Source organism: Vidua chalybeata, chromosome 7, assembly GCF_026979565.1.
Source record: "Vidua chalybeata isolate OUT-0048 chromosome 7, bVidCha1 merged haplotype, whole genome shotgun sequence".
NCBI classification, from domain to species: Eukaryota; Metazoa; Chordata; class Aves; order Passeriformes; family Viduidae; genus Vidua; species Vidua chalybeata.
In genome coordinates, this window is record NC_071536.1 from 22,965,434 (window position 1) to 22,978,767 (window position 13,334).

The 13,334-nt window shown below is 43.0% G+C and overlaps 1 protein-coding gene across 1 annotated transcript in view; it reads right to left on the bottom strand.

Moving 5' to 3' along the window:
• Nucleotides 1–13,334, bottom strand: part of LOC128791075 (unconventional myosin-X-like) — an 89,485-nt gene that overhangs the window by 36,450 nt on the left and 39,701 nt on the right. The window contains exons 15-22 of the mRNA XM_053948440.1: nucleotides 12,815–12,881; nucleotides 12,266–12,358; nucleotides 8,543–8,611; nucleotides 7,608–7,690; nucleotides 5,969–6,077; nucleotides 5,191–5,271; nucleotides 4,151–4,275; nucleotides 3,221–3,335 (exon numbers count right to left, since the gene is read on the bottom strand). Coding sequence (XP_053804415.1) covers nucleotides 3,221–3,335; nucleotides 4,151–4,275; nucleotides 5,191–5,271; nucleotides 5,969–6,077; nucleotides 7,608–7,690; nucleotides 8,543–8,611; nucleotides 12,266–12,358; nucleotides 12,815–12,881 — 742 coding nt within the window. The remainder of the gene's footprint in view (nucleotides 1–3,220; nucleotides 3,336–4,150; nucleotides 4,276–5,190; nucleotides 5,272–5,968; nucleotides 6,078–7,607; nucleotides 7,691–8,542; nucleotides 8,612–12,265; nucleotides 12,359–12,814; nucleotides 12,882–13,334) is intronic.

The window sequence follows — 13,334 nt, forward strand, 5'->3', positions numbered from 1 at the left end:
TTAATGCCTTCAAACAGCAAAGGTTACTGTGTTAAACCACTGTAGGAAATCTGTATTGTGGGTATGGGCAAGTATGGCAGAAGGCCCAGGTGCACTGAAGAAAGGGTCACATGGAAGCTGCTGCCCCATCCCAGCACATCCCAGTGAAGGCAAAGGCACCTTAGAACAATCTCTTTCATCATCACACTGCTTGTTTGCATCCAACTCTGCCATACCACCAGATAAAAGCTGCATTGCATACATTAATACCTCTTATAAACATCAATTTGGTAATTGACAGCCCAGCAGCTGCTCTATTCTTAATGAAAAACACAAAGATCATCCTGCCCTTCCTCCTCCGTTTCCTTTCCCAAGCTTCACAATCCCCTGCACTAATTCACAGAGTCTTTTCCTTCCTCCTTCAAACAATTGCTAGGGATATAATTATCCTTCCATTCATTTTGCAGGAAGTATTCCCCCTTCTATAAGCCTTGCTCTTCACCTACCCATTATAATTCTTCCTAGGTTACATCCCCATGGGCTTGTCCACTTTTTTCAGCAGCTACTCCTGACTGAGCCAAGATTAGTTCTGGGAATACCAACCTGAGTACCCAGAGCTGCACCTGTAGCAGCAAAAGTGGCAGTAAGGCCATGCAGGGGACTTCCTTTTGAGGACAGTGGTCTATGCTCTGTTCCCCTTGGCCAGTAGTTTCACCTTTACCTGAAAGACTCTGGAAAAATTAAGGCTCTATTCTCCATCAACCCAAGTATTCCAGGCCTATGTTACCTAGCATCAGCTGAAACATGAATGCAGACAAAGCAGTCTGTAATCCAAGGCACAACAGCTGGATCCAGACAGCAGGGAAGGTACTACCAGGAAGCACCACTGCTCTGCAAGGCCTCACCTTGGCAGCTGCTTTCCTAGGGACAGGCTTTGTGGAGGCACTGTCACAAAGCTGAGTTGCAAAGTGGTTCTCCAAGGGATAAATGAAATGGCTTTGCATGGGAAAGAATGCCAAGCAACTCATCTGAAGAATGAAATGGCAGGGTAATACACCTTGGAATGACAGCACCTTAGAGCAGCTAGGGGCTGGCCAGCCATTCAGCATGGCAGCAAGTGTGGAACTTGCCAGGACAGCCTTGGAGTGATCCATTCTTTCAATAAATAGAACTGCTCCCCTCTATCAGGACACACATCTCTAATACAAACCATGCCCAGTAGAAAGTAACTTCTACAACCAAACAAGATGGCTCAACTGCTTCCCAGCTCCAGTGAATTTTGCTTCTCAGGCATCAAGAATACAAAGATTGCCTCTCTTCATAATTTCTTTCTTTCTTTCCACAATATCCAGACTCACAGCAACCAGCGCCCAAGCAGAGAGATTGCAGTGTACCAACATGCCGCATAAGCTCTTCAGTCAAGTTTTAGTTTACAGGACACAGTCATTAAAAAATAATTATATTGGAGTATATCCAGAGTTTTGACAAAACACACAACATTTTCTTTACCACAATTACCACCCATATTGTTTTTTTCCAAATAATTTGTGCAGGTCAAGGAGTGAGTGAGAACAGACAGATGGACTCAGTCCTTCATGATGCACAATGAGGACTGAAGAGAAAAGGGACCTATAGCTTCCAGGAGTTCAAAGCATCCTGGATTTTCTGCTTGTTGGTAGTCTACTGTAGGCTTTGGACTCCAGCTGTATAGCTTATAACCTTTTGTACTTTAAAAGGTGAGTATGTGCATGTGAGATTGGTCCTCCATCCTGCTACCCTTACTGTAGCGCAGCAATCTTCCATCTCTTGTCATGCTAGGAAGAAAGTTCAAACTCTGTGTTTACCAGCTCTAACCACCATTTTCTAAGCTTTTCAGACAGCTCTGCAACCACACACACTCTCCACACATAGGCTTTAATACTAAAATGCTGGGAGACTGGCAGTCACCCAAGCAATGTGGATTATCCAGGGACAGAAATGACCAAAATCGTTCCTGGCTTGCAGGCACCAGTGAAGAGACTCCTGATTCCAAAATCAAAGATGGGGAACATTTTAATCACAGACCAGAAATACAGCTAAGTGATAAAATCTTCTTTCTGGAACATCAGTGGAGGCATGGGGGGAAAAAAAAACCAAAACAACCAAATTAATACATGTCCTTCCCACAACAATGGCCAGTGGTTTCCTTGATTGCCACATAGAGCTCATAGTCCAGACTATTAACTGGACTACCACCAGTCCTCTAGGAAGAGGAGAGAGAGATATTGCTCTAATAAATATAATAGTCTATCCACTATTGAGAAATAATTGCTCAAAGCAACAAGTGTCATTATCTGATCTCCTGGACAAATAAAATGTGCATGTTCACTAGAATCACTTCTGGTTTCATTGTGGCACTGGAAATATTCTGAAGTACTTTTCTGAAGGCTTAAGGGCAAAAAAATTCAAGAAGTTGCTTTGATGTGCTACCATCTGCTCTAGATATGGACTGCATACCCACTATTGAGAAATGCTGTCTGCATTGGACAATTCATCTTGGAATATTCTTTGAAGAATTTACTGGAGTATGTAGAAAGTTGTGATAGAGACAGCTTCACACTCCCAGTTTTCTATAGCAATATACCTCAAAATGCTCATATCTATTTCTGCACGAAAATCCAGACTATTCCAGGCAAGAAAGAAGTGTTAAACATTCACCAAAACAGAAGCAAGATCTGAATTACACAAATGGACAGAAGCATTTGGATACCTCTTCATAGAATATGTATTCTAGCATCTGGGCTAGCTGCACAAGCATCATCTGAGCTTCCCCAACAGAAAGCTGTCATACATCTGGTAGCTATTCACAGCTTAGATATATATTAAAATTCAGCTCACTGCCTCGGGCAAGAATTTCAGTTAGTCAAGCAGAGTGAAATCCCTGGCACAAGAGGCAAGAGTTAATGGCACACATCACAATTACATAAAATGAGAGCCATGCTTGTTCCCCTTGAATCTTTAAATTGGATCAGACACAACAAAATCAAGCTGGTTTGGTCAATTAGGAGTTTAGATAAAATCCAAAAAACCTGCTATGTCTCTAGGTAGATAATATGGGAAATATTTGAGATGCTGCAGGTCAGTGGCATAGGCCAGTGTATTGAAAGGATCATGACTGCACTGCCTTGCAATCTGACCAGATGCAATCACGTCCCCTTGCAGCTGGAACGAAGCCATACCCTTCCCCACACAAGTGAAGTACCTTGGTTTTACCCAACTGCCATTCTTTTTTGCTGCTGTCATAGGTCTGAAGAAAACTTGCACATACAGCTTTGCTGTTGTCTGAGAGGCTTGGCCCCTTCACAAGCATCTTGTACCTAAGAACAAAACAGAATCTCATCAGATTACAGATGACACTAACTGCCCCCTTCATCTCTCTTCCCAATCTTTTAACTCTAATTATCCTCCTCTCATAATCCTTTTTCCTCTGGGACCTTCCTTCTTCATGTTTGCCTTCCAATTTGGAAATTTCCATCCCCCAACCTTTATCTGTTCCTACCACACTGGCAATTATTGTTGCAATCCCAGTAAAAGAATACAAACTCAAGAGAATTTTTCAGTAAAGAACAACTGTCTTTTTGAAACATGTGCTTTCATCAGACACAAGTTATTTTGTTCACTGTAGGGGTGGCATTCAGTGCTCCAAGAGACAAAGGAAGCAATGTTCAGTGTCCCTTCTAGCCGTAAACTTCAAAAAAATCCTTTTGATGTAGCTCATTAAAAGAAATAATCACTCCTTCCAATATTAATCATCAACTATACTGTCCATTAGAATTTTCTTCAGCTGCCTAAAGGTTTTAAGTATGGTATTTTCCTTTTACATATTATCACCAGCTGGGTTTCACAGCATCACATAAGCAAATCTGTGGCAAAGCTATCAAGAAAAAAAAAAAAAAAGGACAAAGAAAAAAAGACCAAAGACCAGCTGGCTATTTTTCCATTCTGACTTTTAGCCTAAGGGCAAGTCTCCAAAAAGCTTCCCAGATCAGTCTATGATATAAGCATCAAGGCCATGGTTAGAAAAACATCCCACAGATGATCCTTACCAGAAGAAGCAGTTAAAGAGGGAACAGTCATATAGAATTCCATACTTTGGGGCTGTTCCAGCATACAATACAATGACAGCAATTACCTGCTGAGAAAGTCCTGGAAAAGGCGCCGTACAGGGAAACCTGCTCTTCGAACTTTCACTGTCTCCAGCATCCCTGAGTACCGGAGCTGATTTAGCACCACATCCGGATTAAAGAGGTTCGGCGCCTAAATAGCGATCCAGAATCAAAACCAAGTAATCCAGGCAGTCACAGGCTGTGTATCTGTTTTGCTGTAGAAAGCCAACCCTGCATATTTGGGCATGCCAGGTAAAAAGGGGGAAGTTTGGGTCAAGGGGAAAGCAACCTCACAACACTGCATAGTGCAGAATAAGGGATAAAATGGAATTGGGCTGATTCTGGAAGAAGGAAAACAGTTTGCAGACTGCACTCACAGTCGGAGTGTGGTAGGAAAGCAAAGATACAATGTCTGAACACAAACAGAGTGCAGAACCCTGACTCAGTTCTCTTTGCAGTCTCTCTTTTCAGTTAAACTGGAGACAAACTACAGAATTCTTTTCTGGCATAAATCCCCTAAGCAGCCTCTACCATATCATTCATGGTTTCAAAACACGCAAAGAAAAGGATCAGTTCAGATCTAATTAGCAACATGTCCTCCTGCCACAGCTCACAGTACAAGTGAGAGCCAGCTTGTCCTTAGCACTGTGACTTGCTCATGATGCGTCCACCTCCACTGCCTCAGAGCCAGGGATCTGCAGGAGACAGTGCCTACTGCACAAGCCCTTCATTCCAGAACAGATTTCTCTACAGGCACTATAAACAGGAGTGATTGCTTCTTCTACCACAGCTCTGAACTCTGCACAAGCCTGGTTAATCCTCCAGGCTTCATAAGCACTGAAAGAGGTGGGAATAGCTATATAATCTCATATTCAGCATGCAGTCTTTCCATCTAATTACCAGGACAAGGGTGTTTTTTCTCAACTGTAAAATAACTAGAATGAAAAAGGGAAGGTGGAGAGAAACTGCTCTTACCCACAGTTTGAGGCACCTGCTAGCATTTGTGCAAGAGCATGCCCATGCAGGCCTGTGTCACATGCACACATGTGGCTGGGGGCAGACTTACCTTTTCTGTATTTGGTTTGATGCAGCGGATGAAAAATGGGTTGGAAGTACTAAGCGTGGCCATCAGGGAATGGAGAGAATCCTAAAGACCAGCAAGAGAGACCCAAAGGACCGGTCATTACAGAAGGGAAAGGGGCTACATTTGATGTAATAAGGTCTTCATGCAGCCTTCCCATTCCTAACATCCTTTGACTCTGCCTACCAAAATTTCATTAACCCATGAGATTCCTTCCTGTCCAAAACATACCCACACAGTTTGCTCTTAAGACTGGCCATATGGCCATCCCTATTCTTGGAGCTGTATAGCTTTTGAGAGTTAATTGTACATGTTTCTCAAACTTTAAATACAGGAAAACAAAACAGTGAAATGAACAGAAGGTCTGCAGATAATCTAAGAGTGTGAGATTCATACTTGTAAGGTCCTCCTAGTAAGGTTTTATTGGAATTGTCACTATACCTGTAAAAATGTGGCCTAAAAGGACACATACACTTAGCTGAAACACCAAACCAATATGAAAGATCAAAGAACCTCAAGACCTTCATATATTTAGCAAAGTACTCTTTTCCTCTGCCACTCTGCTCCATCTTATCATCTCACATTTTATACCAGACAGAAATCCTTGGGGCAGTGGCACTGTCTTTTTTTAGCACTGCAACATTCCTGCACATTTTCAGTGCTGGACACAAAACAAGGATGAATGACTCCTCTTGGCTGCAGGCCTTGCTTTACCCATCTGCTCCTCCCCAGAAGCCTGCTGCTCTCTTGGAAAACATCATACCCTGAACTGGGAACTGACAGTCGGTCTGCGCCTCTGGGTGCCCATCTTCAGTGTCTCTTCACTGCAACGACTGCAGACTCTTTCAAAAAGGTCATAGATGAAGTCCAGCCTAAGGGAGAAGAAAAGAATTAAAGAAGATGCAAGACACCTACCACCTGTGAGAAGATGGTTCTTATTGTCAGCTACTGCCCTGTCCTATTGTGAAACACCTCATTTTTATACCTGCTGTGTCAGAGGAAACAGTTCAGCTGGCACTTCAGTGAGGAAATTAATACTTCCCACGTGGCTGCCCAGATCCTGTGGACTGCCCTGTATGCCACACTCAGCCGCAAAGCCAGAAGCCTCCTCCCACACTTTCAAGTAGGATATTACACAAAGGAAAATCTCCATTCTGCACTGGCTAGGACACCTCCCTTGAGCAAGGAGGGAATGCTCAAGGGACACCTCCCTCGAGCAAGCATATGCCCCCAGGCAATACTATCTTGAAGGTGTGCCAGCTGGACTGGTGCTGTCATGACTCCCAAACTCATGGTGCTCTCATGATTAGCCCCCATGACATGATCACGAAATTGGAAGCCCAGCTCTTCTGTGCCCAGAGGAGTTCTAGAGCTCCTCCATGTAGCTAGCCCGCCAGTTCTAGGGAATCTTTCACCATTTTGCCACTCCTGAGACATTGATACTGGTTCTTAGAAAGTTGCACAAAGTTCTTCAGAGCTGCTTGTACCAGTTTATTGTTATGGCTGCTTCTGGCCAAACTTCCCTTCTGGCACGTTGAAAAAGCCTGACTCCTTCTATTATGCTGGACAGTAACAACCACAATTCTGGCCTCAAGCCTCATGTAAAATGTTCCCCACATGCTACCGTCCAAGACAACTATGAGCAGCTCATAGTCTCAGCTCCCTCAGGTTGCTTCAAAGCTTCTCAGTGCACACTCTGCAGCAGCTTCAGAGAAGATGCAGTTCTGAAACAGTCTTATCAGGCTGGAGTCCAAAGGCAATACATGGACTGTGGTAAGAGACACATGGTAGAGCTGCTGCTCAAAGACTTGTAGGATCCTCTGTAGTATTAAATGCCTCCCTCCTGTTTCCCAGATCTTGCTCAAGATCAAAATTAGCTCATTTCTCTAAGATCATGTTGCAGCTCTGGGATATAACATTAGAGTCCATGCCCAGTCCCACAGCAACAGCTCAGTCTGGCTCAGGATAAGGACAGAGGATTTCCACTAACAAGCAGGCTGGAAAACAAGCAGCCTCTGTACAAAGGCTGGCAACTGAGAGCATGGCAAAGAGCATTAACTCATTCAGGGGAAACTTTGCCATTGTAGGTATAGGGACATAAGAGGAAGAAGGAAAATGAAAGGAGGAAGGGGAAAGGGAAAAAAGCAAATTGCCTGGAGGGATGTCTGTCATGCTGTTAAAGCTCCTTGTAAAACTGGGACAACATGAGTTCTGATTAAATCTGTGCCTTGTCTGACTTCTCCAGCTCTCCTTTCTTCTATCAGGACACATCAGCACAAAGAGAAGAAGGATTAAGAATGATGCCTGATGCTCTGGCAAAAGCAACTGCTTTCCTTGGTCTGGTGTATTACATGAATGTGGCTTAGTTCCACCCAACAGCTGCGGCCTCTTGACAAGCGTACCTGCTGTCTTTCAGCATGTTTAAAATGTCATCACGAAAAGTGTCTCTGTTCTTCTCCAGAAAGCCTCTCACATCATACAGCACCTGCAACACAGACACAGCCACAGAGCAAGCCGTACAGATCATTAAATCCTTCCACATTTACATGCCAATGTACAAGGCCTCCAGCAGAGCTACACAGGAACACTGCAGGCATGTGCCAAGATCTGAATTTCTGGGGTCAAAGAGCTACAGAGTTCTGCAATTACTGGCAAGAAAGTGGCCTTTAGCCACCACTTAAAAAACACAAAAAAAACCTCAAAAACAAGAGCCAAGTGAAACAGCTGCAAAGATTTGTCTGGCAGGAGAGGGTCTGTGGGGAAATCCTCTGCAAGGTGTGAAGTACTCTATTCAATTCAGGAGAGTGAAGAGAAAGGCCACTCAGTGCCCCAGCTTCCCAAGCACAAGTGCTCAGCAGATTATTCTGGGAGGAGGTTAGCCCTTCTTTAATGTGCAGGTGTCCTGCCTTGACACACCTTCATCTGCTTCATATCTCTTCACAACAAAGAGCAACATTGAACCTTGAAGGCTCCGGAACCTTTTCCTTTTTGTGATAGGTATTCAGTCTTTCCGCCTCCTCAAAAATCAAAATTTCCTCCTGACTTTTCCTTTGAGTTTTGTTTGTGAATGTCCAAGAAAAGACAACATGAATAACAGAAATAAGGAGTTTTTCCCCAAAACAAAAAGCCACCTGAGAAACTCAAACATCCAAGTTGGAGAATATAGTACTGGAGAGTGACTATTTTAGACCCATTGCACTCATTGTGCTCTGGTAGGGGACATTAAATGTGTAGAAACACACAGTTCAGAGATGTTCTTGGTTTTTGGAATCTAGAAAGGAGGACCTCAATATACCAGAATATACCAAGCACTCACAAACACATGATGAACACCTACCTCCCCTGCATAATGTCTTATGCCAAACTGATGGTCTGTCACCCGAGGCTTCACATAGTAGGGGTTGCTCTGAAATAAAAGAAAAATAAGTTGTCTTATAATGCTGGTATAAGAAGAAAAAGTCAGTCAGGATCTCTGCCATGACTATGACAAGGCTGGGATGGGCAAGGACCTTTGCTCTTGCAGAGCCCGACCACATCTGCTGCAGCTATCTGCAGCTACATTACAAATATGTTACTCAAATTTAAGATGGAAATATCCAGCCCTTCAAGGCATTTCTCATGTGAGCAAGGGCTTGCAGAATCAAGGCTGCGGAGGCATGCCATGGATGAAATGTTAATTCTTGTGTGTCTGACACCTGAGGAGACTGAGCTCCACACAAACCATGTGGTGCAGGACACAGGATCAGGATGCAGGGAAAATGGCAGCTTTGCATAACACCTCCACACCTTTTCTTCATCAAAGGAAATAACATACCAATTTCCTGTCTTCCTCTATATTTTATCTTTCCTTGCACCTCTCTTCCCCTATATTCAATATTCAGTTTTCCTTTCTATTTTTCCTCTCTTGTTTCCCCCCTTCTTTCTCTGTTCTGTGAAAACCATTTTATTTAAGAGCAGCCATGCTGCTCTAGACCAATGATCTGTCCAGCAGTATTCTGCCTCTAGCACTGGCTGTGTAGGATAGAGTACAAACAAAGCAAGTAAATCATACTTTCATCTTAATATTTCCTCAAACTCTAATTCTTTCTATGAGGCCTGCCTAACTAGTAACCCCAAATGGCTTTCTCTTTGAAATACTTGCTCATTCCACAAATGAACCCATGCAGACTTCTTGCATCTGGAGTGTCCTTTCACAGGGAGCTCTCAAGCAACTACATAGAGAACTAGAGCTGCTTGGATTTAAGCCTGGCTTGCATTAGTGCCATCAATCTTCTACAGGCCATGTGTGACTTTTACACCCATCACACCCACCCAAGTTGCCTTGTCTCCACACTGCAGGTCCCTTCAACACAGTTTTCTGTAGCACTGAAGCTGTCCCAGACGTGCTGTTTACCAGTTTTACCAGTTCTGACAGAAGCTATCCTTGAGTGGAGGGGCCCCGTGGTGTACATGGTTCAAAGTGAAGGTGATCTACAGACTATACAATTCCATAACAATGTTTTCTACTTTTACTTTTAGTTTCCTGGAAGCTTTTACTACTTCTTTTGGGGATTTTTATTACTGCTGAGCCCAATGATGGTATTTCCATAGAACTCCATCAAGCCTCTGTTTGGGTCTCACTCCTGAAGAGCAACAGTCAGTTCAGGGGCCATCATTTCAAAGGTGAAATCAGGACTGTTTTCCTTCAGGCACAGCATTTTACATTAATCTATGCTGCTTTTCATTTTCACTTTACAACACAATCAGTCTCATGAGGCCCCTTTCAGACCAGCCTTGCCCTGGGAGTCAGCAGAAAACCTCAGTGCTTGTAGGAGACTGTCTCACTTGTAGGCCCTCCTGTCGTTGAAGTAACTGACCATTTACAGTCTGTGAATTTGCACAATTGTGAAATCAGAACTATAGACCTATAGTTTCCTACTATACTTTCTAAAAATTAATATAATCCCCCACCTCCTCAGACAAAAGTTCTAAGAAAATTATAAGTAACATGTTGTATGATGCTGTTTGTAATTCAGCTCTTCATCTTCAAGATCTTTTAGCAGTATTTAGCAGCTGGACAGCTTCTGATGCTGATAATTTGTTAGTGCTACTGAAAATCTTTTCATGGTTGTTTTTCTTTTCACATTGATCCCATTTCATTGCTCTTCCCTTCCCCCTGTACAGACATCTTTTTCCAACCACAAACTTCCCTGTCTTCCACTCCAAATATGACTGCTACTGGATCTCTCATGTGGATTGGAATCCTGTCCTCTTCTCCCTCTCTACCAAGCCCTTATATTTCACCCATGCTTACAACGCTTTTGGTTCCTTCTGCTATCTTCCCTATTGCTCCTCTCTCCAAGTTGTTTCAGAGGTCATATTCTCTTAAATCCCAGCTTTAGGCTTTTCCTCCTTAAGACTACAGCATTCCACAGAAAATACAGAGAAGAGGGCTTGTTCTCGTCAGGCTTCCCAGCAATGCTGGCTGGATGTCTTCCAATGCTCTTCCAGCCAGCACTAGAAACTTTAACTGGTATAAAAAATGCTTTTGCCTGCAGCAAATGCAAATCCTAGAGCACTCTCCACTGTTCCTCTCTGCACTTATAACTCAGCCTCTTCCATCTCTCGCAAGCTTCCTAGGGTTCCACATTAACTGCTATTGCCTCAAAGCAGACAGAGGTGACACTATGAACAGCTCAATGAAAAGGCTACTCAATGCACAGAAATCATCAAAAATAGCAACCAAAATGTAGTGGGGCATAAAGGAATGCAAAATAATACTGGCAGTCTCATGCTGCTGTACAATAAATCACAGGTACCTTCTTACCAAGGGAACTGCATTCTGGTCTGATTATTTATCTCAGAAAAGAATAGAGAAAAAATATGTAGACAAATTCAGAAACGAGCAGCAGAAAGAAAGAGGAGCTTTGAAACGTCTCCATTTGGAGATAAACTGAAGAGTTTGGGACAGTTGAGAAAGAAAATTCATAACAAGCGATACATTAAAAATATTTATTAGTTCTATATTAAGTAATACCAACAATAGTTTTTAAAAAAGAAGGTAAATCAGGCATTCTCACTTTTCTTGACCTGTAAGACAAGGCAAAGCCACAGTGAATAAATTGAAGGCCTTGATTTAAGCCCAAAGAAAGTATATATTTCCTCAAAGCTGTAAGTAGCCAACCAAAAGTCATTGCTATTGCTTCTAACTTGAACTCATGAGTATTACTAGCAGAGTTATAATGCAAATATGAAAAATGAGAATATCTGCATCTTTGCCAATTTTAAAAAATTCAGATAAAGGATACAGATTTGTATGTTTTCAGGCTTGGATGAAGCCTGAATTAGATGACTAGAAAACATTTGTGGACAATGTTCTTAATAAATTAGTTAGTTATTCCATAAGTCCATGCTACAGGCTTTAATTTGCTTTGTTTTCAGTTTATTTACTATTTAGAGCAAAGTGTTGGCTGTACCAGAGACATGGCAAGGGATTGCTACAGTGATCTCAGTGGGGCTTCTGTGTCCCCAGGATAGCTTTCTGACCTGCATGAAAAAGTTCCACTACTGTGTCCAGAACACAAGACAGAAGATGAAAGAATTTAATTAATTAGAAACAATAAGAGAGCTTTTATTAAAAGTCATGAGGCAAAAGCCATCCCCAGCCCCAGGAGACAGATTTGACATGCTCTGGAGCAGACTGCTGTGAGTCAGCTGGCAGGAGAAACCCACACACACTGTGCAGCCACATCCTGTGCCTGGGGTGCTGCCTCGTGTCCCGTCGCAGACCAGCAGAACCTGACTCCATCCCATGCTGCAAATTCAAACCTCCTCTGCCCGCAGCCTGTGGAATGCACACTCCCTCTTCTCTGTGTGCACAGGAGACCATTCTCAGGTTGCTTTACATATTACTGTTGTTCAGTGCAGCCTTATTAAACACTTGCAGGTTCAGGCCTAGGGTGTTTTAAATTTACTGCACAAAGCACATATTTTACATCAACAAAACCTTCACTTTAGGTTTTGAAATGCTGATGGGGCTAACATACTGATCATTTGCCTGCCAGGTTATTTTCTTACTTACCATATGCTGGCTGTGAAGTTTTTCCAGAAGGGTGTTGTCTGTGCCTTTGGGGAATCGACTCTCTTCATTCACCAAAGCCAGTAGACCTAGTTTCTACAGTCAAACAAGAGACAAGCTTTTACAGTCAGCAAAAGCTTTAACTACACAGCAAGCCAAGAACTGGAGATCTGAACAGACCATTGAGCAATAACCCTTGAGTCATACCCAGCAAAACTCAAACTGAAAGCAGAATTCAGGACAGTTAATGCATTCAGCAAGCAGATCATAAGTGGAGATTGTTTATAAAAAAAAGTCACATTAAGGTTTTACTTGAATGTTAATCCCTGTCTAAAACTATGACACCCTTCCTAAGCTTACTCTGAACAATTAGCCAAGATCTGCTTTCATGAGCCGGGACTATGGGTAGAACAGCTCATACTTTTGCCAGGTCACTATGGGAAGAGGATCTAAGCAACTATCTGCTTTTAAAACCAGGAAATGACAGGGAAGATCTCAAGATACTCAGCAGTCCCCACTGATCCCTAGAAACTGTCACAGGTAACTGCTCACCTTCTCAATAAGGTCCAGGCACTCTGCATTATCCATCCAGTCAATGGCTTCCCAGTTTATCCCTTCCCTGATAGTCAAGAACAAACAGAACAAAGTTGTGAATAGCAAGATGCAATGTCCTGGGGTGTAGGAGAGCAGAAGTAACTGAGCCTGGCAGCTGTCCCAGGACTCAAGGTGGTTTGCAGGAATTAGTGTTTGCTATGGCTGAGGAAAAAGAATAGGGGCCACAATGCACTGCTAACAGAAGGAGATGGAAATAAGAGACAGCCTTTCTTATTCATACCAGTGACTTAGACTGATGCTTTTCTTATAGTCATTGAGCAAATTTCACATGAATTTTAAGCCTGTGCTCTTTCTGGAGTGACAAGCACCATCCCACACCGTGGTGATGATGGACAGTTTGCTACACAGCTTCAAGAGTCAGCTGCTACCCACCAATCTGGAAAGCAGGCCTGAAGCACATCTGCCAGAAGACTCAACCACAGGTCACAGGTCCACCAGGAGAAGAGACTGGAGAGAG